The 27722-nt window shown below is 54.8% G+C and overlaps 2 protein-coding genes across 2 annotated transcripts in view; one reads left to right on the forward strand and one right to left on the reverse strand.

The window, feature by feature from the left end:
* FEM1B (fem-1 homolog B) overlaps window positions 1-27722 on the reverse strand; it is a 52610-nt gene that overhangs the window by 14086 nt on the left and 10802 nt on the right. Inside the window, exon 2 of the mRNA XM_075896848.1 lies at window positions 25891-26155. Coding sequence (XP_075752963.1) covers window positions 25891-25937 — 47 coding nt within the window. The 5' untranslated portion in view covers window positions 25938-26155. The remainder of the gene's footprint in view (window positions 1-25890; window positions 26156-27722) is intronic.
* CLN6 (CLN6 transmembrane ER protein) lies at window positions 1277-26925 on the forward strand. Its single transcript, XM_075896849.1, has 7 exons — window positions 1277-1439; window positions 5750-5864; window positions 7502-7600; window positions 12442-12630; window positions 12738-12793; window positions 15973-16095; window positions 23738-26925. The coding sequence occupies exons 1-7, from the start codon at window positions 1357-1359 to the stop codon at window positions 24024-24026; spliced, it is 954 nt and encodes a 317-aa protein (XP_075752964.1). The 5' UTR covers window positions 1277-1356; the 3' UTR covers window positions 24027-26925.

Genomic DNA, 27722 nt, shown 5'->3' on the forward strand with positions numbered 1-27722 from the left:
TTCAGGACAACAGTGAAATGGCCCAGAATGAATAAAGGTTGGATTTGTGAAGTGATGTAGGTGCTTAAAGATGCAGCTAGTCCCCTAGCAGAGGTTTTGAACAGCACCAAACTCCTCCAGTACCTAGGCACTTTTAAAAATACCACTAGATGCCTTGTTCTCTCTTTCACTGCCTAGATAGCTTTAAACATCTGTCCCACGGGTGATGCCTACACTTGCAAATGTAGGCATTCGCACTAGGATGCAAATGCAGACATTCAAAATTGCTAATGAAGCGGGGATTTAAATATCCTGCCCTTCATTAGCAAGATCTCGCCGGCGCGCTAGTTCGAATCACAGCTGATTCGAACCAGGAAATGCGCGCCGGGACGCATTTGGTTCGAACCAAACCCCTTGGTTTGAACTAATGTTACTCATTGGCCCACAGGGTGGAACTAAACTAATGCACTTCTCTCTAAAATTGCCCACTGTGGTCAACACGGATACAGCCACGCCCGAACCATAACCGTGCAACCTCTAGCATCGATGAGGCGATACACACCAGCTAACAACTCACTGAAGCACTAAACACCTTGGCCAGAGAAACAGTGGCAAAGGGCAGGGAAAAGTCCCAGTGTAGACAGATTCCTCGAATTGGTCACTTCCCCGGCTGGGATCAGAACTCAAGAAGTTTCTTGTTTTCAGACCCCAGCACTTAGTCCTGCACTCTGCATGTGTGTCTACCTTTGTGTTTCTTTCCAATCCACCTGGGAGCTGAATTTCCAGTGGTGCACCCTTCCATTACAAAGCAGAGGGGAAAGGAAGCAGGGGAGCCCTGGCTTGCAGCTCCAGCAAGAGCTGCGGTGAAAGCCAGCAGGGAGCAATTGAAAGAGCTGGCGGGGCCCACGATGCAATGGGCCAGCACCTGGAATACATTTTAATACCCCCTGAAACCGAAGGACAGGCCCGTTTCTGAGCCATCCTGTCCTGTTCAAACTAGATTTACCCTGGGGCTAGCCGCCCGGACTCTGAACAGCGGGTCCCAGTGGAGGACTGAGGCTCAGTTGTGGTGTTAGCCCAAGAGCCTCCCCAAGCCTGGGTGAGACGGGCAGAGGGACAGTCACCCGGGCCCAGGGTCCAGGGTCAGCCCCAGCAGGCACAGGGGGAGCCGAGCTCAGTCTGGGGGGGGGCGCAGCCCTAGAGCATCCTGCCCGCCCCCTCCCCGCTCTCTTTGTCCTCCCCCAGCTCAGCCCCGCCTCCGCCCGTCATCCTGCCTCTCTGGGCGGGCGCAGGGAGGGGCCGGGGCCGAGCGGGGAAGCAGCCGCCGCCGGGCGCACGGAGCCCCTGGCTGCTCGGCGAGCCGGGCCGGACGGGCACATGCAGGGCTCGGCGAGGAGGCGGCAGTTCCCGCCGGCGGCCCCGGGTTCGCAGCAGCCGGGCGGGTCCTTCTACCCGGGCAGGTGAGCGCGTTCCCCGGGCCGCCCGGCCGTGCGCCCTGGGGAGATGGGGGGGGGACCGGCCGTGCGCCCTGGGGAGATGGGGGGGGACCGGCCGTGCGCCCTGGGGAGATGGGGGGGGACCGGCCGTGCGCCCTGGGGAGATGGGGGGGGACCGGCCGTGCGCCCCGGAGAGATGGGGGGACCGGCCGTGCGCCCCGGGGAGATGGGGGGGGACCGGCCGTGCGCCCTGGGGAGATGGGGGGGGGACCGGCCGTGCGCCCTGGGGAGATGGGGGGGGACCGGCCGTGCGCCCTGGAGAGATGGGGGGGGGACCGGCCGTGCGCTCCGGTGAGATGGGGGGACCGGCCGTGCGCCCCGGGGAGATGGGGGGGGACCGGCCGTGCGCCCCGGAGAGATGGGGGGGAGCGGCCGTGCGCCCTGGAGAGATGGGGGGGACCGGCCGTGCGCCCTGGAGAGATGGGGGGGACCGGCCGTGCGCCCCGGGGAGATGGGGGGGGGACCGGCCGTGCGCCCTGGAGAGATGGGGGGGGGGACCGGCCGTGCGCCCTGGAGAGATGGGGGGACCGGCCGTGCGCCCTGGAGAGATGGGGGGGGACCGGCCGTGCGCTCCGGTGAGATGGGGGGACCGGCCGTGCGCCCCGGGGAGATGGGGGGGGAGCGGCCGTGCGCCCTGGAGAGATGGGGGGGACCGGCCGTGCGCCCTGGAGAGATGGGGGGGACCGGCCGTGCGCCCCGGGGAGATGGGGGGGGGACCGGCCGTGCGCTCCGGTGAGATGGGGGGGGAGACCGGCCGTGCGCCCCGGGGAGATGGGGGGGGAGACCGGCCGTGCGCCCCGGGGAGATGGGGGGGGGAGACCGGCCGTGCGCCCCGGGGAGATGGGGGGGGGGACCGGCTGTGCGCCCAGGGGAGATGGGGGGGACCGGCCGTGCGCCCCGGGGAGATGGGGGGGAGACCGGCCGTGCGCCCCGGGGAGTTTGGGGGGGGGAGACCGGCCGTGCGCCCCGGGGAGATGGGGGGGAGACCGGCCGTGCGCCCCGGGGAGATGGGGGGGGGGGGACCGGCCGTCCGCCCCGGGGAGATGGGGGGGGAGACCGGCCGTGCGCCCCGGGGAGATGGGGGGGGAGACCGCCCGTGCGCCCCGGGGAGTTTGGGGGGGGAGACCGGCCGTGCGCCCCGGGGAGATGGGGGGGGAGACCGGCCGTGCGCCCCGGGGAGTTTGGGGGGGGGAGACCGGCCGTGCGCCCTGGAGAGATGGGGGGGGGGACCGGCCGTGCGCCCAGGGGAGATGTGGGGGAGACCGGCCGTGCGCCCCGGGGAGATGGGGGGGGGACCGGCCGTGCGCCCCGGGGAGATGGGGGGGGGGGGAGAACCATCTCGTTTGAATAGTGCTATTTGCCTCCTTACGCTCCTGCAGGTGTCCCTTCAGGCTGTGGTGTGGCTCCGTGCCACGGGCTTTGGGCAAAGCTAGGATAAAGCAAGGTCCTGTTCACTCTTGCTCAGCTCCACCCAGTTACGGACTCTGTAGTACTCCCTGTACAGCCCCAGGCCTGACTCATTTCTCCAGTTCTCACAGGTCCCCCCCCAGGCCGGCTGCAGGGACCCCCCCTCCTGTCAGCTGCAGTGGCATCCTCATGGCTGTCGTTCGAGTGTAGACAAGTCCAAGGTCTCCCAAGACCACTGGCAACCCCAGGGCAGAGAACGATTTTGTAATGGTAGCTTTCTTTTCTAAGACCATCATTCGGCCCATAGCGTAGCTTGGTTAGACCATGCCAACACGTCTCCATTGCGAGCGGGCCAGCTGCGGCGGACGCTTCCAACACAAGATAATATTTCAGCATTTGAGCTCTCAAACCGGGCTCCAGGGTAATAGGTTTCACACCAGTGATCTTACAGTAGGGCTGCTATTTACCTCTCGCCGCACAAAGGCATGGTGCAGCTGTCGTAGGCAAGGCGAAGACTCCCATTACGTCACCATGAGGCGGATTGATTGAAATCACCATTAAAAAAAAAAGTCAGTGATTTAAATTAAATTACCAAAAAAAAAAGAATTATGGAATTCACCTATGAACTGTGGTCATAATGTTCCAAAATAAAAGGCAAGTATTATGTAATATAAAATAAGAAAATAACACTCAGGGGCAACTAGTAACTTTACATTTCTCTTACTGCAGCTTTCTGAACTGAATACTTGGGTGACCAATTCTAAACCCAGTTAACTAATTAAACAAGCCAGAAGGTTTAGCTACATTTAACTTTTTTTTCTAGCAATATCCAGTAGGGATGTAATAGTATAGTCGATTAACCGATTAGCAAAAGCTTATCGATTAATGCTATAGACTACCTGCATTTCCCTCTTGCCAGTACATTTTTTAGCAGGCTGGCCAGCAGCCTGGCTCAATTCCAGCTTGCCCCCACTGTGGCTCTGCATTTAAAGTCTTTTAGGAGCCAGGCAGGCAGGCAATCCAGCTCAGTTCTGGCTCGCACTGGGGTCCAGGAGCTCAGACAGGGGCTACTGCCACCTTGCGCTGCTGCCTCTCTATCAGAGGCAGCAGCGTGGGGCAACAGGCAGCCGGTCTGAAAGGAGCTGGTTTTGAAACTGGCTCCCCTCACGGACCAGCTGCCACCTGGCACCCCACACTGCTGCCTCTGATCCCAGGTAGTCTATAGCGGATACAGAAGCAGCAGCGTGGAATGGCAGGGGGCTCCGTGGGAGTGGGGCTGGAGTGCACTGGCTGCCAGCCCCACCCCGGAGGACTATAGAATAGACAAATAACGTAAGAATTCATGGGGTTAATCGACTAGTCAATTAACCGATATTTAACATCCCTAATATCCAACATAGCAAACAGCTTGGGAATTAATTTGGGGCTCCTGGCATTGGCCACCCTGGGCAGACAGCATTCTGGGCTAGATGGACCTTTGGTCTGACCCAGCCTGGCCGTTCTTGTGTAGTTGTGTAGTTCAACACTTAGAATCAACGTGCCCCACACCCTGCATAGCTGCTTATTTTTAGCCAGCATAATTTTGTTTTACCGGCGCAGCATTGCGTTCGGTGACTAGCGCTTTGCATTTCGCACGGCCTGTCAGCCGAGGGCTTTAACCTTTGCTTGTTCTTTACTCCTCGGAGTGCGGTTCACCACAGCCGTGTTGCTGCACAGTGAAGCGTAAGAGTAGTGGGATGCCGGGGAAAGAGCACCGAAGTCAGGCTCCATAAACCTGGATCCCAGGCTCAGCGTCTCCAGTGATCTGTTGTTTGTTGGGGCAAGAGAGACAAAGATATCCAGGTACTTACGTCGGACAATTGGGCACCACGGCTCAGCTAGGCTACAATCCCTGAGGCACTTAGGTTTCTGTTGGTGGGCATTGCAAAGCCTCCTGATCTTCCCCCATCCCGCAAGCTGCTTGGAGCTCTCACTCCTTCGTGGCAGCCAGAACCTCAACTCAGGTGTTGCCCTGCTGTGACGGGCGCGCTCAGAGCACATGGCACAAGACAGACAGACAGGGAGCAAACTGAGCACGCTCAACCATTCCTGGCTTGAGTACCCAATAGGTAGGCTCTTCGCTGGCATATGGGAGATCCACGTTCAAATTCTTGGCCTGCCTACTAGAATCCCAGGGCTGGAAGAGACCTCAGGAGTCATCAAGTCCAGCCCCCTGCCCAAAGCAGGACCAATCCCAACTAAATCAACCCAGCCAGGGCTCTGTCAAGCCGGGAGTTAAACACCTGTAAGGATGGCGATTCCAGCTCCTCCCCAAGGAACCCAGCCCAGTGCTTCCCTACCTGCCTAGGGAAATCGTTTTTCCTAATCTCCAACCTAGACCTCCCCCACTGCAACTTGAGACCATTGCTCCTTGTTCTGCCATCTGTCACAGCCTCTCTCCATCCTCTTTGGAACCTCCCTTCAGGGCGTTGAACCCCCCCTCACTCTTCTCTTCTGCAGACTAAATAAGCCCAAATCCCTCAGCCTCTCCTCGTAGGTCATGGGCTAGATCTCCCTAAGGGAGAGCCCTGCCCACCAGGTTCTGGGGCCCCCTGGGGTGGGGGTCTCCACCTCCCCACGCGTTGACCGACTTGGCTAGCTCGAATGGGAGCTTTCTGTGCCTACTTCTCCAGATAGAAACACCACAGAGGACACGGTTACAGCGCACCAGGGGCCCTGGCCTGGTCTTCCGCTGCACGTTTGTATCTTCCTAAAAAGGAGCCTGGTTAAAGTGCAGGACCAAAGAGTATTTTCCTCCCATCGCTGTCAAGCGAAAGACCTTCCGGCTGCCCACAGGGCTGAACTGGTCTCTCTCTTCTCATTCACAGGCATGGGTCAGCCAAGGGCGAAGACACCTTGAAGACGTCTCAGTTTCACTTCGACCTGTGGTTCTACTTCACCCTGCAGAACTGGGTGCTGGACTTTGGGCGGCCGATCGCGATGGTGAGTAGGACGGCACGGGCTGGCGAATCAGCGGAGGGCAATGCCGGGGCGGGGCAGATGTAGACGGAAGCGACTTGGAGCCGTACCAGGAGGGGTGGGGGAATCGAGCGGCGCTACATTTGCGAAGCAGAGAACGATCCCTGTGCTCTGGAACCCGAAGGTCTAGATCAGCCGTTCGCAGCCAGGGGTCCGGAGCCCTGTCACGAGCAGGTTTCAGGAGGGCGGCCAAGCAGGGCTATCGTTAGTCTTGCCGGGAGCTGGGGCAGAAAGCAGTAGCCCCTGGGCTGACGCCCCTCCATCCGGGGCTAGAGCAGAAGCATGATCTGTGTAGCTTTGAGGGGACCCTGGGAAATTGCACAGCCAGCTTGCTACCCCCTAATGCCAGCCCTGGCTTTTATCTGCAGGAAACAGGTGGGGGGGCGGGAGCAGAAAGAAGGGGGAGGACCCTGCTCTCGAGCCTACTTTTGAACAACTTAATTTGCATCTTCTCTGCTCTCCAGGAGGTACTGCCATCTGCATGCTCCCAGTATTACATAAGAACGGCCATACTGGGTCAGACCAAAGGTCCATCTAACCCAGTATCCTGTCTGCCGACAGTGGCCAGCACCAGGTGCCCCAGAGAGGGTGGACCGAAGACAATGATCAAGCAATTTGTTTCCTGCCATCCTTCTCCAGCCTCTGACAGACAGAGGCCAGGGACACCATTTTATCCCCTGGCTAATAGCCTTTTATGGACCTAACCTCCATGAAATTATCTAGCTTCTCTTTAAACTCTATTATAGTCCTAGCCTTCACAGCCTCCTCTGGCAAGGAGTTCCACAGGTTAACTACACGATGTGTGAAGAACTTTCTTTTATTAGTTTTAAACCTGCTCCCCATTACTGCAGTTTCAATGACTGGTGTTAGCCCGGCTGCTTTTTTGGCAGAGCACAAACCTCGGAAGGTGGGTTTGGTCTCCCTACCAGCTTCCCTGCCTCCAAATGGAAGCGAGTGGCTGGCAGCATCAGTCACGCATTTGCAATACACTGTGCTCGCCTCCTGGTGCTGCCTTGTCTTAGAGCAAACAGCCCACGTATGATGGCTGAAGAGTTTCCCATTTCCAACGGTAACGTTTGTTTTTGTGGTCGGGCTACATGATCGAAGTTGACCAAAGTGTCAGATCCAGGAAGCCTGCAGAGTGTATTGAATAAGCAATGGATTTGGAACGAGGTTCTTAGCCAACCGCTCAAATTAACAGCGCTGGCGTTTGGCTCCGTTGCAGGAGCACAAAGATTAGGAGGAGAAAGAGCAGTGTGTTCTCCTCTCACCCGAACGTTCCAGTTTTCTGGAGCCTGCATATAAATCGGAAAAAGTCTCTGGGAAATTGCGTCAACTGGGTTTGTTTTAACAACAGCTCGGCAAAGCCAAGCCAGCCGGTCGGCTAACAGACCTAACCCAAACCACCGGGCCGGGACTGCTGACCAAAACTCATTCTCGTTCTTGCAATCACTAAACATTCAGCCAGTCACTTGGGACTGCAGATGTGCGGATGAGCTATCAGTGCAATGCAATACTCGCGTTGAACTCCGTTGCCGGCTGTGCCTACAGGCGAGGCGTTCGAAGGCCTGCTGATGTTTTGTTTTTTCTTCTCTCCCCAGATTATTCTGCCTTTGGAGTGGTTTCCATTAAACAAACCGAGTGCAGGAGATTATTTCCATATGGCATACAATGTCATCACGCCGTTTCTTCTTTTAAAGGTAACCCTCCAATCACGGCCCTTACGGTTATGAAACGTTGGCCATTTAGCACACTGGGACTCCGGGCAAAGCTCGCAAACACAGCAGGCGTTGCTGCAGGAGAACGTGTGTCAATTTCAGACATCCAGTTCTACCCGGGGTAGAGCTATTGCTGGTGTTTGGTCCTGCCGTGAGGGAAGGAGGCTGGACTTGATGACCTCTCGAGGTCCCTTCCAGTTCTAGTGTTTTATGATTCTATTCCAGAAATGCGCATGGGGAGAAAATGGCAGCTTTTAAAGAGCAAGAGGTTAGCTCGGCTGATGGATCTGTAACGTTCCCTTGTCTTCCGACCTGCTGCAGCTTGAAACATTTTTAGCAGATGGGTCAGAAACTTCTTGTCCAAACCCTGGGCCAATGAGGAGAGATTTGATCATCACTGTGGGGGGAGGGGAGAGGAAGGAATAGTACTTCCCATTCTTATTCATTTCCCTTCCTTGCATGAACTTCAGATTGGTTTCTCCTCCACCTATTCATAGGGATGTACCAAGTGCTGCGCTGGGTCAGATCCATGATCCCACTGAGTTCAGGAACCTGTCACTAGCAGCGATCAAAATCAGAACTTGAGTGGAAGGTTTCATAGATGTAAGGCTAAAAGGGACCATTGGATTAGCTCTAGTCTGTCTTCCTCGTAACACAAGCCCGAGCATTTCAGCCAGCAATTTCTGCACTGGGCCAATAACGTCTGAGTGACAGCAAGGCCTCCCGTCTTGAGTTAAGATTCCAGGGGATGGAGAACCCGCATGCCCAGCAGCTGTGCTCCAGTGGTTAATCTCACAGACGGGGAGAGGTTTGCATCTTAGCTCCAGCCTGAACTTTTCTAACTTTTGCTTCCAGCCACTGGATTGTAGGTCCTCGTCCGTTACAGCAAAGAGCTTCTCTCCGAAACCTTCTCCCATTCAGAACATGCACGAAGTCCTGCAGCGAGCAACTCTGAACATTTCTTGCCTGCTCTTCTTAGTTAGAAATTGAATTCTGTCCTGGCGCGAGGGGTTTATCCCTTTTTTGGGGGGCAGATCCTTACCTTGGATCTATGTGTTATCCACTCCAATGATGCCCTGACACTTTCTGAATCTTGGTAAGCTCATAGACTCATAGACTTTAAGGTCAGAAGGGACCATTATGATCATCTAGTCTGACCCCCTGCACAGTGCAGCCCACAGAATCTCACCCACCTCTCCTAGAATAACCCTCTCACCTAGATCTCAGATATTGAAGCCTTCAAATACTTTGAAGACCCCAAGATGCAGAGAGTCCTCCAGCTGTGATCTGTACCCCATGCTACAGAGGAAAGCGAAAAACCTCCAGGGCCTCTGCCAATCTACCCTGGAGGAAAATTCCTTCCCGACCCCAAATATGACGATCAGCTGAACCCTGAGCATGTGGGCAAGACTCACCAGCCGGACACCCAGCTGTTGGCTGCCATGGTATCTTGTGGCAGAGAGCAGCTTGAGGTATCAGTACATTAGGTGAAAGACCATTTCCTTTCATCAGGTATAGCTTTCTGGCCTTTCAATTTAATTGGATTTCCTTCGGGAATTGTATGAAAGGACGAATAGGAATGCCCAGCCGAAGGGCTCTAGGCCATTCATTATTTAGCGTAGCTTTTACACGTCTTCTCACATTTGTCTTCTACATTACAGCCCCTATCTGTTCCAGATCTCTTCAGACAGAAGAGTTTTTCTTGGCTCCTGTTCGTGTTGCTCATCTCTAAATGCCTCTTTTCCGAGCTTCATAAAGTTGTTGTAAAAATATCAATGGGACGCTGAGCCTTGAAAACAAGACAATCTATTGAAAAACTTCTGCCAAGTCGCTTACTTAGGACAGCCGAGAACAGGGCAGGCAGAAGCGCGTTCTAGCTGATGTTCCAGGTGAGGAAGGAGAACACCGCCAGCCTCATCCGGAGCTGACCAGCTGGGTTTCAGTGTGACACATGCTCGTCAAAGAGCCGAGTCCCTTTCCCAGACTAGGCTTGGGAGTTGACCTTTGTTGGGAGTTTCGCTCTTCCACCAGTACAAGAGAAGCCTACGAGGCTTTCAGGCGGGAGGAGAAATTGTACCCAAAGCCAATCAGATTTGCAGTCACACCAGTGTTGCCCCTTAGGGCCTTGACTCATCTCCCGACGCATCGCCACTCCCATTCAGCCGGTAGGTCTAGACACCTCCCCCAGTTGTAGAAACCCCTGATGATCAAATTCAGGACTTTGGGGCTGCTTTGACATCTCTGTTCCTGAGTTGTCCTTTTGGGGACGACATTCACCGGTGGGCAGAGGGCTTGTACAAGATGCTAGCAACTGAGTTGTGCTGTAGGGATTGGAGGAAGCTCCGTAAATGATCATGGGCAGATTCCTACACAGAGGAGAATTTCGCCCAGCAAGCTCGTCTTGTCAGCCGGTGGCAAAGGGTTATTGAACACACCAAGCAGTTGGATACGGCACTTTGATTTTACCCTTATGCGAGTGCCGAGCAAACAACACTTCGCCGTCAGAGACAAGAAATAACCTGAAGTACAGAGAAAAATGAACACAGTCCAGCGGACACCTGCACTAATTTAAGGAGGATTTAGAGTAGGGCTACTCAACTTTGGAAGCCCTGGGGGACACGGTGATACTCACAGCACATGGTGAGAGCGGCAACTTAAGCGTGGATGCATATACATGCAAATATAGATGCAAATATATGCAAATACCTTCTTTCACACTGATGGGCATGACTACAAAGATTAAGGCAAGACGACACAACACGCAAGCCCCATGTAAGTCAGTTCTGCTGATATTAATAAAATGCAACAGCTAACCGATTTCCACCTATACGACAGCACTTTTAATGAGCAATGCCAGTCCAGGAATTTAACTTCTCAAACGCATCTCAACAGAAGACCCTTATGTTGACTCGCCGTTGTGAAGCGTGTTCCCAGTGGAGGCCACGTTCAAAGGATCCCACCCGCGGGCCGCGTGTTGAGCCTTGTGTAAACCCAAACCGCACCGCAGGCTGCACGCGGCCCACGGGCGGCGTATTGAGTAGCCCCGATTTAAGCATCCTGCGGTAACGCAGAGCGCTGCTGGTGGGGCCACTCCCCACTGGAGGGCACAAAGAGACAGAATCAGCATGCTGCTCGGAGCAGGAACCACATTTCCTCCCCCCCCCCCCCCCCCCCGAAGGACTCATGCTTTTCATCAGGGCTGATGCATACATCAGCTGCTTTGTGTAATATTTTGGAGCATTGACTGTCACAAGGCGGGTACCGTTAAGGACACATGCTCAGGTTTGAGGCTGAAAATTAGGTGATTTATTTACAATGTTGGTAGGAGGGGGAAAAAAAAAATCAATACTGCCAGTTTCTTTGGTCCTCTGAGCCGTCTGCATCCCTATGTGGCAGGGGACAGTTTCTCCTTTGGATAGGAGATTCTAGCGTTGCTGAGCAGAAGGCGCAAGGAATGCATGAGGGGGGCATCTGACAGGATACTCAGCTGGACGGTCATAGAATGATAGAGTTGGACGATAGAGTTGGAGTCATCGAGTGCAGCCCCCTGCCCAAAACAGGACCAACCCCAACTCAATCATCCCAGCCAAGGCTGTGTCAAGCTGGGACTTAAACACCTCTAGGGATGGAGATTCCACCCCCTCCCTAGGGAATCCGTCCCAGTGCTTCACCACCCTCCTAGTGAAATAGTTTTTCCTAATATTTAACCTAGACCTCCCCCACTGTAACTTGAGACCATTGCTCCTTGTTCTGTCATTTGCCACCACTGAGAACAGCTTCTCTCCATCCTCTTTGGAACCTCCCCCTGCCCCCCCGCCTTCTGGAAGTTGATGGCTGGTTTCTCAAGGGTCTGTTTTGGGACCCGTACTGTTCAATATCTTCATCAATGATGTAGATATTGGGATAGAGAGTACGCTTATTAAGTTTGCAGATGATACCAAACTGGGTGGGGTTGCAACTTCTTTGGAGGATAGGGACATAATTCAAAATGACCTTAGCTGGAGTACGGTGTCCAGTTCTGGGCGCCACATTTCAAGAAAGATGTGGAGAAATTGGAAAGGGTCCAGAGAAGAGCGACAAGAATGATTAAAGGTTTAGAGAACATGACCTATGAAGCCAGGCTTCATGAACTGGGCTTGTTTAGTTTGGAAAAAAGAAGATTAAGGGGGGACATGATAGCGGTTTTCAAATATCTAAAGGGGTGTCACAAGGAGGAAGGAGAAAATTTGTTCCTCTTGGTTTCTGAGGACAGGACAAGGAGTAATGGGCTTAAAGTGCAGCAGGGGAGGTTTAGATTGGACATTAGGAAAAAATTCCTAACTGTCAGGGTGGTCAAATATTGGAATAAATTGCCAAGGGAGGTGGTGGAATCTCCCTCTCTGGAGATATTTAAGAACAGGTTAGATAGACATCTGTCAGGGATGGTGTAGACGGAGCTTGGTCCTGCCTTGAGGGCAGGGGGCTGGACTCGATGACCTCTCGAGGTCCCTTCCAGTCCTATGATTCTATGAAATCCCCCCTCACTCTTCTCTTCTGCAGACTAAATAAGCCCAAATCCCTCAGCCTCTCCTCATTGGTCCTGCGCTCCAGCCCCCTCATCATTTTTGGCTCTGATCCACTAAGGCGACCTCCAGATTGCAGCACTGCATAGACAACTTGCTTGTTGGGGTTGATTTTTTCGGAGGGAGGCTGGGGAGGGGACCGACAGACGGACGTAAAGTTGGCCTTTTACAGTGGCTAGACTCCATTGTGTGTGACCTCCCCTCTGCTTCTACCTCGCCCCTCTTGGTTCCGATGCCATTAACCAGCCCCTTGACTTGCAGCTCATTGAACGATCCCCCAAGACCCTGCCCCGATCAGTCGTCTACGTCAGCATCATCGTGTTCGTCATGGGAGCCAGCATCCATCTGGTGGGCGACTCCGTCAACCACCGCTTGATGTTCAGCGGGTACCAGCACCACCTGTCGGTGAGAGAGAACCCCATCATCAAAAACCTGAAGCCGGAGACGCTGGTAAGGCCGCTGAGGGGTGGCGGCAGCACTGGTTTCCAACGGCCCGTTTCGGGATGCTGCGGCGCCGCCCCGGCACGCCCCGTTAACCCGGCTTCGTCCCGTTGCAGATTGATTCCTTCGAGCTGCTGTACTACTACGACGAATACCTGGGGCACTCCATGTGGTAAGCGACGGGCAGCAAGTCCGGTGGCTGCAGGGAAATCTGTTCTGTTTGCAGCTAGCCGTGCCCACAGAATAAAGCACACGCTTAACGAGTTCCTGGTTAGGGTACATTGCCATAGCAAGTGCCATTCGCACAGGGGTGGGTGATCATTTTTGCAGGAGGTCCCTTAATGAACATTGGTATTGGTCACAGGCCGGCTTCACCACCACAGCCCCTGGAAAAAGTGTGGGCTGGCTTCAACCCCCTCTTCTTCAGAAGGGGCGTGGCCTGAGGTGGGAGGGGCGGGGCCTGAGGTGGAAGGGGCGGGGCCTGAGGTGGAAGGGGCGGGGCCTGAGGTGGAAGGGGCGGGGCCTGAGGACTAGGCTCCCGCCAGAGTTGTCTAGGGCTGGAGGCTTTGAAGTAAAAACACAACAAAAGGCCCGTGGCTCCCAGCCACGCCGCTACTGCGTTGCCTAGCAACCGCCCAGGCTATTTAAAGGGCTCGCGGCTCCGGCCCCTGCCAGGGTAGTGCCGCACCTGGGAACCGTGAGCCATTTAAATAGGATCCTGCTGCCTGAGCCACCAGCTGGAAATTCGGTGTCACAGCAGCAGGATATGAATAGAAAGTGGCTCGACACAGTCTGCAGGCCGGATCCGCCCCCCCGACCACATCTCGCCCGGCCCTGCGTTAGCATGTCATCGCTGTTGAGAAAGTCCCTGCCATTTTCACTCTCCCGTCTCTGTCCTTCCTCTGCCCGCACGTCCGGACCGCTCGCTGCGACTGCCAGCCGGCGGGCTGTGTTCAGAGCCATGCTGTTATCTAGAAAGGACGCGCTCTCAGAGGGCTCTTAGATGAGGAGCACAGGCCAGGCTCCGGGTCTCATCTTTTCCCCCTTTTAATGAGCTTCTGCTCAGCGCCTGTCCGTCCGGGGCACGTCTACACAGCAGTCAGAGACCTACGACTGCACTGAGCCAGCTGACTCCAGCTCTCAGGGCTCGGGCCGGTTAATTGCAGTGTAGACATCCGGTAGAGCCCGGCCTTGAGGTGGGAGTGTCTTAGACCAGGTCTACCCTGAAAGGGAAAGTCCAATCAAGATCCACAACTTTAGCTTCATTAAGTAAATAGCTGGAGTTGATGGACCTTGTTTTGGGTTTCCCTGGTGTCCCCACAGCAGGAGGCTGATGGGAGGAAACGCTCCCGTTGGCTTCTCTTACTCCTTGCAGAAGCAGGAGTACCAGTCGCCGGCGGGGGCACCCTCGGAGTTTGATTTAGCGAGTCTTAACTAGACCTGCTAAATCAAACTCTGGAAGATTGATCGCAGCAGCATCGATCTTCCGCTGAGTAAAGACAAGGTCATAGAGCCCAGGCTCAAGTCTGGGTATCTACACAGCAATGAAGCAGCACAATGGGCTGAGCCCCACAAGCCCAAGCCAGCCAGGCAGCATATCCTAATAGCTAGAGTCAATGACGCAGCCCTAGGGTTCAAGGTGCAGCCTTATGACTAGCGTCTCAGGGATTTGAGGCAGCAATGCCAGAAGGGGGGCCCTGACCCAGGGCCCCATCAGTGGGGGAGTGAGCTGCCACTCGCTCACTTTGCAACACTCTGAACTCTCTCTGTGGGAGATACCATTCGTGCACCCTCCCTGAGTCACTTCCTACCCAATCCGGCATTGCGGTGATCCATGTAGTCACCGAGACCTCCGGTTCCATAGCACCCGTCTCCTCCTGAGCTTCCACCGGCTCCGGAGGCTCAATGTCGTCTCCCGGATCTCCTGCTCCCGTCGTCAGGGTCTCTGATTGGGTTTCTGCAGGAGCTCCTGTAGCTGGTCCTTCCTCTCCGGAGTCCAACCCAGTCTGAGCTGCTCCCTTTTAAACTACCCCAGCCCTTGGAGCATGCCCAGTGCATCTAGGGGGCGGGACTTCCTCCGCCCACATGACATCAAGCCCTGCTGGTCCAGAACCGGGTAGTGAATCCCCGTCACCGTCTACGATAAAACCTTCTGCAGCCCCTGAAGGCACGAACCCATCGACATCTGTCCTCCAGCGGGACGCCCCCTGCTGGTCCGTTCATTAGCGAAACCCCCATTTTCCTGAAGCCATTTCCCATCTCTCGTGCCATGTGACACTGCTGTGATCTCTCCCTGGGCGGGCTGGCCCCCAGGCACTCTCCAGTCGGTTGTTTCCGTTCCCATGGGCACAGACCGAAGAGAGGGCTGCAGAGTATCGCTAGGACTAGCCCTGGCATGGGGGGGGGGGGGAGACAGGGCTCTTGCTGTCTTCGGAGTGCCATGGCAATGCCACAAAATCCTCCAGGTCACAACACATTGTAGCTGGCTCTGTAGCCACCATAACCACTGCAGGTTGAACCTCTCTCGTCCGGGACTCTGGTCCAGTGACATCCATGGTCCGGCAGGACCACAGATGCTGCTAGACCAGAGTGCCCCAGCCACAGACGTTGAGAACGGCTGGGAGTGGACCCGGTCTGGTGGGTGGCAGCCCGCAGGGGCAGAGGAGCCCGGGAGAGCCGCTGCCCCATGGGGGCCGGAGGCAGGGAGCCCCAGGAGCAGCTGCTATCCTGGGGCCAGGTGGCCAGCACCAGCTACTGCCCTGCACGTAGCCAAGAGCAGGGAGTCCCGGGAGCAGCCGCTGCCCCACACAGTGCAAAGTGGCCAGGAGCAGCTGTCACGCCGTGCAGGGGTGGGGGCAGGGAGCAGAGCCCCGGGAGCAGGCTGGGGGCAGCAGAGCCAGGCAGGTGGGCCAGAGGAGGTCAGGCCTCCGAGTTCTCCATATCGGTGACCAAGAGGGGAGCCCAGGAGAACCCAGAGGCCTGACCTCCCCTGGTCCGGCAAATTCCCTTGTTCGGGACCACTCAGGGTGCCGGACTAGGGAGGTCCAACCTGCAGAACCTTCTATTCACCAAGGTTACGTCTACACTGGCAGGCTTTTCCGCAAATGCTTTTAACGGAAAAGTTTTCCGTTCAAAGCATTTGCGGAAAAGAGCGTCTAGATTGGCACGGACGCTTTTCTGGGGCCATAGTAGCAACAGCGGCGGCCCCTTTGAAAGGCCAGGCCCTGGGGCCGTTACTCCCGTTGCCCCCCACCCCGCCGGCAGGCCTGCTGGGGCATCATCCTGAGTCTGGGGCTGAGGTGCCGGAATGGGATTTTCACGGCCTGACCCAACTTTCTCCTCCTGCCACAGGTATATTCCTTTCTTCCTCATCCTATTCATCTATTTCACCGGCTGCTTCACACCCGCGAAAGAGGAGAGCCGAATGCCCTTTGCCGCATGGCTGCTCGTGGGGCCCAGCAGCCTTTATTACTGGTAAGCGAGCAGAGGTGCAGGGAAGGCACAGAAAAGTAGTGGGTGTTTGAATGACGCCGCAACTTACTAGATGGCTCAGGGAATTAAAGGGAACCTGGCTGGTACGGTAACTGGCACTCCAGTAGCGAGAGCTCCCCTGGATGCACCGGGGAACTATTTCCATAAAATCTACTGCCCATCTGCTCCAAAGTCTAAACATAATTTCCGGTCTTCTGCCCGAGTCCCCACACCCCTGTATGGTGCACTAGGGCCCTGGGTGGGACTGGTTGAGTTCCAGACTCACCTGCTCCCGCTTTGCTTTGGGCATTTTTAGCCCACTCCCATCTGCAAAAGAGAGAGATTTCCCCGGGGTATTTATAAAACAGTAGGGTGGGTTAACAGATGATTCACACAAAGGCTGTGTCCAGACTCGGGTTTTTTCGAAAAAACTTCACCTGCGTCTAGACTGCAGCTGCGTTCTTTCGAAATTAAATCGAAAGAATGCGGCTTTTCTTTCGACACTGGTAAACCTAATTCCACGAGGAAGAACGCCTTCTTTCGAAAGTGCTCTTTCGAAAGAAGGCGTTCTTGAAAGCAAACAGGCTTTTTAGAAAGAGAGCATCCAGACTCACTGGGTGCTTTCTTTCGAAAAAGCGGCTTGCTTTTTCGAAAGTTCTGCATGCAGTCTAGACGCGCTCTTTCGAAAGAGGCTTGTAGTCTAGACATAGCCATTCTGAATGCAGACCCAGATTTTGCCACGAAAAGAACAAGACAAATATTGCTTGAATCATGTAAAAAAATACTTTTACCCCTTGTTATAAGAAGAGGAGACTAAGGGGGGTATGATAGAGGTCTATCAAATCATGACTGGTGTGGGAAAAGTGAATAAGGAAAAATTATTTACTTAAATTAAATGAATGGAGATTGCCTATCTCCTAGAACTAGAAGGGTCATGAAGTCTAGTCCCCTGCCTTTACAGCAGGACCAAGCACCCTGACAAATTTTTGCCCCAAATAGCCTCTGCAAGGATTGAACTCACAACCCTGGGTTTGGCAGGCTAATGCTCAAACCACTGAGCTATCCCTGTCCCCTACTTCTTCCCTGCAATAAAAGTACTAGGGGTCACCAAATGAAATTTAATAGGTAGCCGGTTTTAAACAAGCCAAAGGAAGTTTTTCTTCACTCAGCACACAATCTGTGGAACTCCTTGCCAGAGGATGTGGTGAAGGCCAGGACTTTAACAGGTTTCAAAAAAGAGCTAGATAGAGTCACGGAGGTGAGGTCCATCAATGGCTATTAGCCAGGCTGGGTAGGAATGGTGTCCCTGGCCTCTGTTTGTCTGGAGGTGGGTGACAGGGGAGGGATCACATGAGGATTCCCTGTTGTGTTCCCTCCCTCTGGGGTATCTGGCATTGGCCACTGTCGGCAGACAGGACACTGGGCTGCATGGACCTTTGGTCTGACCCCATCTGGCCGTTCTTATGTTCTATCTCTGGCTGAAATTTAAGTATTAAAACCTTTACTTTAAAAAGAAAATCTTGCTTGACGCTGCCGAGATTCAAACGGAGGAGAGATTGAGCATTTTGCCACACATTTTTGCAGTCCAGGGAGGGAGGTCCCCGACAGACAGTCCTGCCCACAATAAAGTACATTTTACTCGCTCCTGCTATCACGGCAGCACAACCTGCAGGGTCCCAGTGCTGCTGTAGCACGACCTGCCCTTCTTAGAGGCCGTTACCTCTGGAACCTAACGATGGCATGTGCGTATCATTTCAGCAAAAGACGTCCACTCCGTGTGCTTGTCCACCATTCCAAACCCTCCACTCTTGCCCAGTCCCCAGCTACCAAAACATCCAACTCCTCCCTGACGCTTATGGTGGTGCCGTTACGCCAGCGATAGGCAACCTATGGCCCGAAGGCCGCATACAGCCCATTGGGGTTGTGTGTGTGGCTCACGCCATTTTGTAGACCGTTGCCTACACATGGGGTTGTCAGATTCTGCCTGTTCTCCTCCACGTCGGTTTTTTCCTACCGGTAGAACCAGGGTGACACGCACGTGAAGTCAGGTGCATGCTGATTGGACATTGACCGTGAGAGCCGTGACGCTCCCTCTGCTACCGATCAGTCGGCACAGCCCACACATTCTAGGCCCCCAAGCGCAGCTACTCCGTCCCACGGAGACCACGTCTCAGTCTCGCGGTCCACTGAGATAAAGGGCCACTCCCGCGGCCCACTCAGTAGCCTCGGCTGCCCATCACCTGGTTACGTGTTTTCAGGCCAAACTGCTTCACCGTATGGGAAAGGTAGGGGGCAGCCTATAGCAACCGAACCAGCAAGTTCCTCAGCAGTGGAGGTTGTTTTCATCTACCTGGTAGTTCAGTAGGAGCCAGCGTTTTCATGCAACTCGTCTCCGCCTGCTTCAGCACAACCGCACGGCCCAGGAGGTTGTGCTGCCGGCCGTGCAAGGCCCTGCACACAGACACAGCGAGACAGAGCCTCTCGCCCCTACAGCGCAAGCTAGAAGCAGGCTTCTGAGCAAAAGCCATCACCGTGTGTCTGCAATTTGGGGGTCGGCGGGGAACGGGCATCGCGAACACCCAGGAAGCCACCCTTGGTACCGACATTAGGAACCTCCGCGAGGAGCCTGTTGAAGCAAAAAAAAAAAAAAAAAATGCTCCTCTCTGTTTAGGCAGCTACCAAACAGCTTTATTAATTAATAAAGCACAGCATGAGCCAAACGTGGTCCCAGTAAAGCCGGGCCCAGTAAGGCTGCTAATACAATCAATCCTAGTATCTTTATACCCTTGACCAAACAGCCTGACGTCAGGGCATCCAATTACAGAAGTCATCAATTAAGCTAGGAAAAATAAAGCCTTATCAACAAGATGGCGGACAGGTACGAGGGAGCACCTCTCCTGTCTAAACCAGCCCAATTAACACATTCCAATAGCACATCTGTCTTGGCCTGGCACACGGGGTGATAGAAAGTTCACTCTGGTCTCCGTGCTTGAGAGAGAAGCTGAAATGGTTTGTTATGTAGCTAGAAGCCATCTTGTATATGAAAATGGTTTCTACAGCTTCTACAAGGCCAAAGGGACGAATCGACGTGGCGCTGAGGCCGAGAGGTGGCCCAGGGCAGGGCGGGAGGCAGGCTGGCAGGGTTACACAGGGCCTCGGGGAGCCCAGCTTTCTGGTGGGAAAAGCAAATGGAGGGTGTGGTGGAGACAGTCAGATTCTTTCCCTGGGAGAGTTGGCGTTGCTGGCGGGCGGAGCCTAAACAAACGACTCCGCCTCCCCGGCCTGCTTTCTGCAGCAGAGCTTTTGCTCTGCAGCAAGCGGAGGGTCAAATTCTCTCGCCTTCCTACGGGGCAGCTGGTGGCGTCACTTGGGCGTCCTGGAAAGGCAGCCTCACAGCCCAGCGAGGCACACCCATGCCAGCAGAGCCCCCAAGGAGCACGCGAGCCAGGCCATGGCCGTGCCAGCCCAGGCTGGAAAGCCTTTGGGGCATGTAGTAGGCTGGAAAGTCTGAGCACCCGCCCAACTGGGAACATCCACGCCACTGTTTTTAGTGCACTCGCTCATGCCCCTCTCGCACAGATCTGCCCCGGCAGGCTGGGGGACTTGCTCCGGTACCCGGAGACGTGCCCTCTTGCCACCCCCGACTTGTGGCTCAGCCGCCGATTCCAGCCTCCACCATTCGTGGTAAACCTGCCAGGTTGGCATGGAAACCACAGCACCATCTTGCCTCTCTGAGGAGTCGTCAAGCGAGATACTATGCGCTCTCCAGATGGGCGGTGGGTGAAGGTAGGGCTGGGGCAGGCAAGCCCCTAGCCCCGCCCCTTCTGGTCAGGCCCCGCCCCCCAGCATCACAGGGAGGTGGGGCGGTGCATGCCCCGAGTCTCCCCAGCCTGAGAGCACAGGGAAGTGGGGTGCCCCAGTCTCTCCACTCCCAGTAGGCATTCTGGGGGCAGAGTCTGGGCAGGGCCAGGCTGGCTGCTTGGGAAGGTGGGGGCTAGCACCCCCACCCCCATGTCGCTCGCCTTTGGGTGTTCCGCACTGCGGAGAGCCAGGAGCACAGTGCGTTCCGTGCACCCTCCGGGAATTTTCACCTTTCCCGTGCCAGTCACCCGGAGGGTACGTTATCTGTAGGACTGGAAAGCCCCCGTGATCAGGCATCTCGGCTTTTTAATAGACGGAAAACCTCCTCCTCTGCGTGCCGCTCTTCTCCGCAGCCTCCTTCGCTTCCTCTGAAGGTCCGAATAACCTCAGGAGAGAGAGCTTATTTATTTCCCATTTTCATTATTCTCTTTCCAAATGCTTTCCCTGATGGCTGCCAAGCAGCTTGTCAGTTGTCTTCAGAGATTATGTTCCCTCTTAGCCACCGCTCTGCCCCCTGCCGAGACTGTTTCATACACTAAATTAATTTTTGATAGTCAAATCAGCTTAATGATTCAGCCAACTCTCAGCAACCCCCGTTCTAATTCCCTTTAACCACATCAGCTTGAAGTTACGCAATTCATTTTCGGCTGTGTGTTTAGGAAAGGGAGAGATTTAAAAGCCAGAGGGAGCTTAATTCCTCCGCTTCGCCCTCCTCCTGGTTCCCTTTTTGGTTCAGATCTCTGTAAGCCGTAACCCATTTTATCATTCTGGTTTGTCTCTGGCCTGCCTGTCCCATTGTGATCTATTCATCAATAGCTGTTCTGTAAAGCCTCCAGTTAGTTAGTTTCCCGTTGTCCTGATTCCCTTTGCTGGCATCTCTTAAGTCTCCCCTGGATCATTTTACATAGCAGCGTGCCCGTTCCCCCCACGAAACAGGCGTGCCGAGCTAAGAGAGATGCGGCGCAAGATAAATTACAAAAAGAGCGGGATTTAGAGCATGCCCGAAAAGTCCCAGCCACTCATTTTAACACACAAAATTCTCCTTCTGAAGACCCGGGCCTCTCTGGAAGCCCTGTCTCTCTTGGGGACTTTGCACTGATGAGACCCCAGCAGTGCAAACCTCCATGTATACGTGATGCACCAGTGTAAGTCTGGTGCACTTCTATGGTCCGCACTGCCAAACTGCCCTGGAGCGAGATCTGTTTGCATGGGAGCGGCAGATCCATATTAAAGGTCTGCGTTGGAGTGACCGCCTTAGTGTGTAAGCACCGGTGCCTAGGGGAGTAAGAAAGACTGGGACTCTAGAGACCTTCTATGCCCAGCTCTGCTACTGACTGGCTGGGACCTTGGTCAAGTCGTTTTCCAGGGGTATGTCTACACTTGCATCCTATTTCGAAATAGGGATGCAAATGCAGATATTTAAAATTGCAAATGAAGCTGGGATTTAAATATCCCACGCTTCATTTGCATAATCGCGTGATGGTGCTATTTCGAGTTAGCTGTATTTCAAATGAACAGACGCTGTGTAGACGCGGTTATTTCGAGAGAAAACCCTTCTATCGAAATAACTGTTAAACCTCATTGTACGAGGAATAAGAGTTACTTTGAGAGAAAACCCTTCTCTCGAAATAACTCTTATTCCTCGTACAATGAGGTTTAACATTTATTTCGAAAGAAGGGTTTTCTCTCGAAATAACTGTGTCTACACAGCGTCTGTTCAGTCGAAGTAGCGCCAACGCGAAATAGCGCCATAATGCGATTATGCAAATGAAGCGCGGGATATTTAAATCCCGGCTTCATTTGCAATTTCGAATGTCTGCATTTGCATCCCTATTTCGAAATAGGGTGCAAGTGGAGACATACCCTAGCTCCGTGCCTCAGTTTCCCCACATGTAAAATGGGGTCAGTGGGATCGCCTTTGTAACGCACTTCGATCTACTGATGAAAAACGCTCTGCGTTAGGAGAGGTTATTACAGCAGTTACGCTGGTGCCAGTTTCCTTAGTCCAGACAAGTGCCAGATGGAGAGTGTCCTATGACCCTCCTGGCCAGTCAGCTATGGCCTGGGTATTTCACCCTCATGCATCTGCCATTTTGAAGCTAGAATCCAGCCCGGTGGGACGGTTGATTGCCAGCGTTCAGGTCACATTCTGAACAAGATGGGCGAAGGCATTAGTCTGCAGAAGAGCAGAGTGAGGGGGGGATTTGAGAGCAGCCTTCAACTTCCTGAAAGGGGGTTCCAGAGAGGCTGGAGAGAGGCTGTTCTCAGTAGTGACGGGGGCAGAACAAGGAGCAATGAGCTCAAGTTACAGTGGGGGAGGTCTAGGTTAGCTACAAGGAAAAACTGTTTCCCTAGGCGGGTGGGGAAGCTCTGGGATCAGGGCCGGACGAGCTGGGCAGCTGCCTGGGGTGCCAACTGATGGGGGCGCTTGATGGCAGGTGTAAGGGGCGTGTGGTGTCCCTTATAGCTGCCATCAGGCGCCATGCACCCGGCTCCCACAGCGCCAGTGCCAGCCCCCCCGCATCCCCACGGTGCCGGCCAACAGCGCCCTTCCCCCCACGGCTGCAGAGCCCTGCACGGCCAGGCGCCGTGCGCCAGCAGCAGAGACTGGGCAGCGCATGCGCCGTGCGCCCCGGGGGCGGAGCCTGGGCTGTGCATGCGCACTGGGGGCGGGGCAGGGCTCCCTAGGGGTGGTGGGCCCACACCCCTGGGATAGGTTCCCTAGGGAGGGGCTGGAATCTCCATCCCTAGAGGTGTTCAAGTCCCAGCTTGACACAGCCCTGGCTGGGATGGTTGAGTTGGGTTGGTCCTGCTTTGGGCAGGGAGCTGGACTCGATGACTCCTGAGGCCCCTTCCAGCCCAAGGGTTCAAAGGTTGAGTTACTTGTGATGCCCATTAACTGATTTAACATCTAGTTGACATTTTCACACTTGCCTAACGCCAAGACACAGCCCTGCAGCGAAGTTTCACCCTGGCTGGACAAAGACGCCCACGGTAGAGAGAGTTTTCGAACTTCACCTTTGAGTATTACACGTTCGGACTCTCCCTCGCCTTGGCCAATGACAGTCAATGACTCTCAAATTCCTGGCGCTGCAATGGCTGCATGAGGAATGTTGGGTTGAAAACATCTGTTCATGTATGAAACCCATAGGCATAGGCATGAGGCAGTGATCGGAGCACGAGGTGAGGAGCCAGAAATACTGGCTTTCCTCCGGGGGAATCCCTCAGCCCCCGCCTCGGATTCCCCCTCTGCATTTGTCAATAACTCCAGTCACTCCCCAGAAGGAGTAGGGTTGGGAAGGGAAAAGTTTCCCAAAGATACGAGACAGGTAGCTGCGCAGGTCCCGCTGTAAGTCCCGAGTGGGGTCTCCCCATAGCTGGAGACGTGCTAAGCATTGTTATTGCTACGTGGTCCCCGAGGCACTAAACCAGTGGCCCCCAACCTTTTGGAGCTGCATGGCGCCCAGGGACAGGGTCGTGCATGTGCCGCGTTCCCGGGGGCGATGACCCCATGCGCTGCGCATCTGGGGGCGGGGCTACCAATTCACCGCACACCTGAGGCCAGTGCCCCCCATAGCCATGCGTCCAGGTGCAGGGCAGCCCATTCGGCTAGCGCCCCCCGTAGCCGTGCGCCCGAGGCCAGCGCTCCCCATGTGCCGTGCGCCTGGGGGCGGGGCCAGCCCCGAGCACTTGGCGGGCGCATGTAAATGCCCCGGCGGGTGCCCTGGCCCCCACGGACACTGCGTTGGGGACCACTGCACTAAACAATATTTTTGCCTTGTAGGTATCTCGTGACGGAAGGGCAGATTTTCATCCTCTACATTTTTACTTTCTTTGCCATGATGGCCTTAGTGATGCATCAGAAACGGAAAGGGCTGGTCTTGGACAGCAACGGACTCTTCCTCTTCTACTCCTTCATGCTTACGCTGCTCTTCATCGGCGCCTGGGTGGTTTGGCTGTGGAACGACAAGATCCTCAGGAAGAAGTATCCCGGCGTCATTTACATTCCCGAGCCGTGGGCCTTTTATACCTTACACCTGAGCAATCTCCAGCCGGCAGGGACCGGGGCTTAAGGGGGGTGGTGTGCGGACAGATCTCTAGCTTTTCCGACCGTGGCTGTGTCTCGGATCCGTTACTGCCCCGGTAGCTGGAACCCGGCTGTACGCTGCCCCGACCTGGGGGAAGGGGTTTGGCCGTGGTACGTCTGCCGTGTCAGTTACTTTCCAAAGCTGCCGCCTTGCGTGTTCTGGTCTGGGTGCAGTGCAGGCGCGGAGCTGACCTTCGAGGGAAGCCTGCCAGAGGCAAGCCAGGACCCGACGGATGCAGCGGGGCTTCGGCCTGTAGTTGTGTTGTCCTGTAAAACTTCATCCCCATGTAGCCGACGGTGGAGCAGTTCCCAGCCTTTCCCTTCTGAGCCCAACGCGGGGGACCTCTGGAACATGGCATGCAATGACTTCCCAGTGCAGCTCATCCTCCGGGCCTGGCCCACTGGCGATCCCTGATCTCGCCTGGATCGTTGTGGGCAAAAGTCATCTGCTCCCGAACGAGGCAAAGACCTCGTGTAGGGGGCCTCTTGGGGCAGGAGCACAGCAGCCTACACTTGGCGGCTGCTGCTCCAGCCTGGAATACGGGCTTCCCCTAGGAGCGCCACTTACACCGGGGCCCAGAGCCCTGGCAACGTCAGCGACACTGACCCGCAAGCCCAACCCCATGAGAAAGGCGGAGGAGGAGCAGGCAGGATGAAAAAGCGAGCCTGGGAGAGTCACCATGCATGGCAGCAGGATCCAGGAAGCAAAGGCAGAAGGGGGGGACTGTCCCTTAGATCCTAGCCTTGTGCTGGGCATCTGGGGTCCGAAACCCAGCGAGCCACCAGACGCGTTGCTCTTTGGTTCCCCGTTCTCCTCGGGGGCGTCTCTGCGCGGCGGCAGCTGGGGAGCGTGTAAGTGACTAGTGCAGCGATGGCTCGTTTCAGTTTGAGTTAACATGAACGGGGCACAGTACCAGACCCTGGTGGATGGCTGGGGAGGTGGAGAAAGTGGTCAGGGGTCTAGGGAGACCTTCAAACACCACAGCAATGAGGGGCAAGGAGGAGTGAGCAGACCCTCCCCAGCCAGGCAGGGCGGGAGCTGGTATCTGGAGCCATCTCTTTCCCAGCTCCCTCCTGGACCCTGACGTCCCCCATAGGAGAGCAGAGGGGGATGCAGGCTCTGTCTGCTACTGTGGCTGGTGCTGCAGCAAGATTCTGTCCACTCCCCTCCCCCTCTGTTTGTTTGGGGGGTGCCCCTCAGCTGTTCCGTGCTGATAGGAAGGCAGTAAAAATGGTACCAGGTTTGAGGAGACGCCTGCACCGTAGCCCTCTCTAAGCTGTCCAACGCCACAACTGATCAGTAGGTAGCAGGTTTAAAATAAACAAAAGGAAGCATTTCTTCATGCAGCACACAGTCAACCTGTGGAACTCCTTGCCAGAGGATGGTGTGGAGACCAGGACTTAGGGTTCAAAAAAGAGCTAGATGCATTCATGGAGGTTAGGTCCCTCAGTACTTATTAGCCAGGATGGGTACGATTGGTATCCCTAGTCTCTGTTCATCGGAGTCTGGAAATGGAGGACAGATCACTCGATGATTATCTGGTGTGTTCACTCCCGCCGGGGCACCTGGCATTGGCCAATGTCGGCAGAGAGGATACTGGGCTAGATGGACCTTTGGTCTGACCCAGTCCGGCCGTCGGTGAGGATTTAGCCAGTGGGTATCACTAGGGGACAGGCCCAATATAGCCAGGGCTAGGATAGGGCTCCTTTTAATCTCCCCTCCCACCCACACTCCTGCCTTAGTTTCCTTGCTTTCCAGTTCTACAGGATTGACACAGGCTGGTGTCTCTTGCTGGACGCCTTCAACAAAATCCAGCCAATGCCCCAGCCCTGCTCTGGTTTTAACCTACCTGCAGCTGACAATGACTTCAGTGTGTATCTGCCAATCCTTTGGCATGTTCCCCCGCCTGGAAGCACGGGACGGGGCTCACCAGTCCTGCCAGGCTCCAAGCGCCCTCCGCGTCCACTGGTAGCAACAGGTGGCAGGTTCCGCGCCACACAGGATCAAGCCCAAAGGGTCTCACTCGGCAGCCTCCTCGCTCCACAAAGCGGAAGGGAAAACTCATTTTGCTGGCTGGGCGACATGCAGATCACTCCCATGGTCAGCGGGCAAGCCTGCAAGAATCAGAGATGCCAGAGTCAGTTCTTGTACTCAACAGCTCCCTGGGCCTGCATTTCCTTTCAAAACAACCTGGTCGCCGGCTACCAGACTTTCAGTTGAATTTGGCAGCTTGTCAAGCACAATGATCCCTTGAGTGGAAAGTGTCCATGTAAATGTATAATAGGCAGGTTGAACCTCTCTGGTCCAGAAACTTCCATGGTCCGGCATGATTGTAGCTAGCCGGTTGTCCACGTATGGGTGCGACCACGTTTCCTGTGGTTTCATAAAGTTTGTTTACAGCCACTGGTCCTGGCTCTTAGTGTTCTGTGTTATTTAGCCCTAAATGTCTTCTCAGAGCCCAGGAAACAGTGGACGTGTTGGTAATGCTGCTAGACAATATTGACCGCCTGTGGTCTGGCAAATTATCTGGCTCGACACCAGTCAGATCCCAAGGGTGCCGAACCAGAGAGGTTCAATCTGTACTTAACCCATGTCCCTCTGTTATTTTTGCATGCTACATTCAGTCTGATGTCCATAGCTTCTTATGTCCTTTGTAACACAGTTCACCAATTCTCCAATACTCAGGTAGTGCACCCTTAATGCAAAACGTGTGCGGGATCTTTTTCAGCTAATGCTGGTTTTTTCCCTCCTGGTATTCTTTGGCTAAATCATTGTCATGTATCTCCGTCACATTGTATAAACCCTAGTGTGGCACAACCCACGTGTGAACAAAGCGTTCTCCGCAAAACAGCCCCCAAAATAAAAGCATTTGTGTATAGCTAGACGTAGGCATTGAACCAGTACTGTTCTTGATGGGAGCTTGGTGCTCAACTGGTGGGGAACAACACACAGAGAATTTACCAGTGGTTCACAATCAAGTTGGGAGGACATATTGAGAGATCCAGTAGGGGTCAGTCCTAGGTCTGGTTCTATCCAGTATCATAAATAGATAGCGGCATAGAGAGTACAAAGTTTACAGACGCTACCGCTCTGGGAGAACTTACAAGCACTTTGCACAACAGGATTCAAATTAAAAGTGGTCTCAACAAACCGGAGAAATGGTCTGGAATAATTTGGTTGACATTCCAAAAGGACGGAGGCAAAGTACTCCGCAGAGGGAGGAATACTCCAGTGCACAAATACTCCATGGATGCAATGACTGCCTAGGAAGAAGCCCTGCAGAAAACAATTTGGGGGTCACAGTGGATCACAAATGAAACCCGAGTCCACTGTTGCCAAAAAAGTGAACATCGGGCAGGCGTGTTGTGAGCCAGACACGAGGAGTAATTCTTCCGCTCAATACTGAAAAGACCTCACTGGAGTAGTGTGTCCGGTTCTAGGTACCACACCTTGGGAAAAGTGTAGACAGTCCAGAGAAGAGCAAGAACAATGACGAAAGGGCTAGAAAACATGATGCAAGAGGAAAGTCTGAAAAAAAATAGGTTGGTTTAGTCTGGAGAAGAGAAAACTGAGCGGATGTGATAGCAGCTTTCAGGTACGTAAAAGATGGTTCCAAAGAGGAGGAAGAAAACGTGTTCTTGTCAACCTCTGAGGCTAGGATAAGAAGCAATGGGCTTAAAC

This window comes from Pelodiscus sinensis, chromosome 14, assembly GCF_049634645.1.
Source record: "Pelodiscus sinensis isolate JC-2024 chromosome 14, ASM4963464v1, whole genome shotgun sequence".
Taxonomy (NCBI): domain Eukaryota; kingdom Metazoa; phylum Chordata; order Testudines; family Trionychidae; genus Pelodiscus; species Pelodiscus sinensis.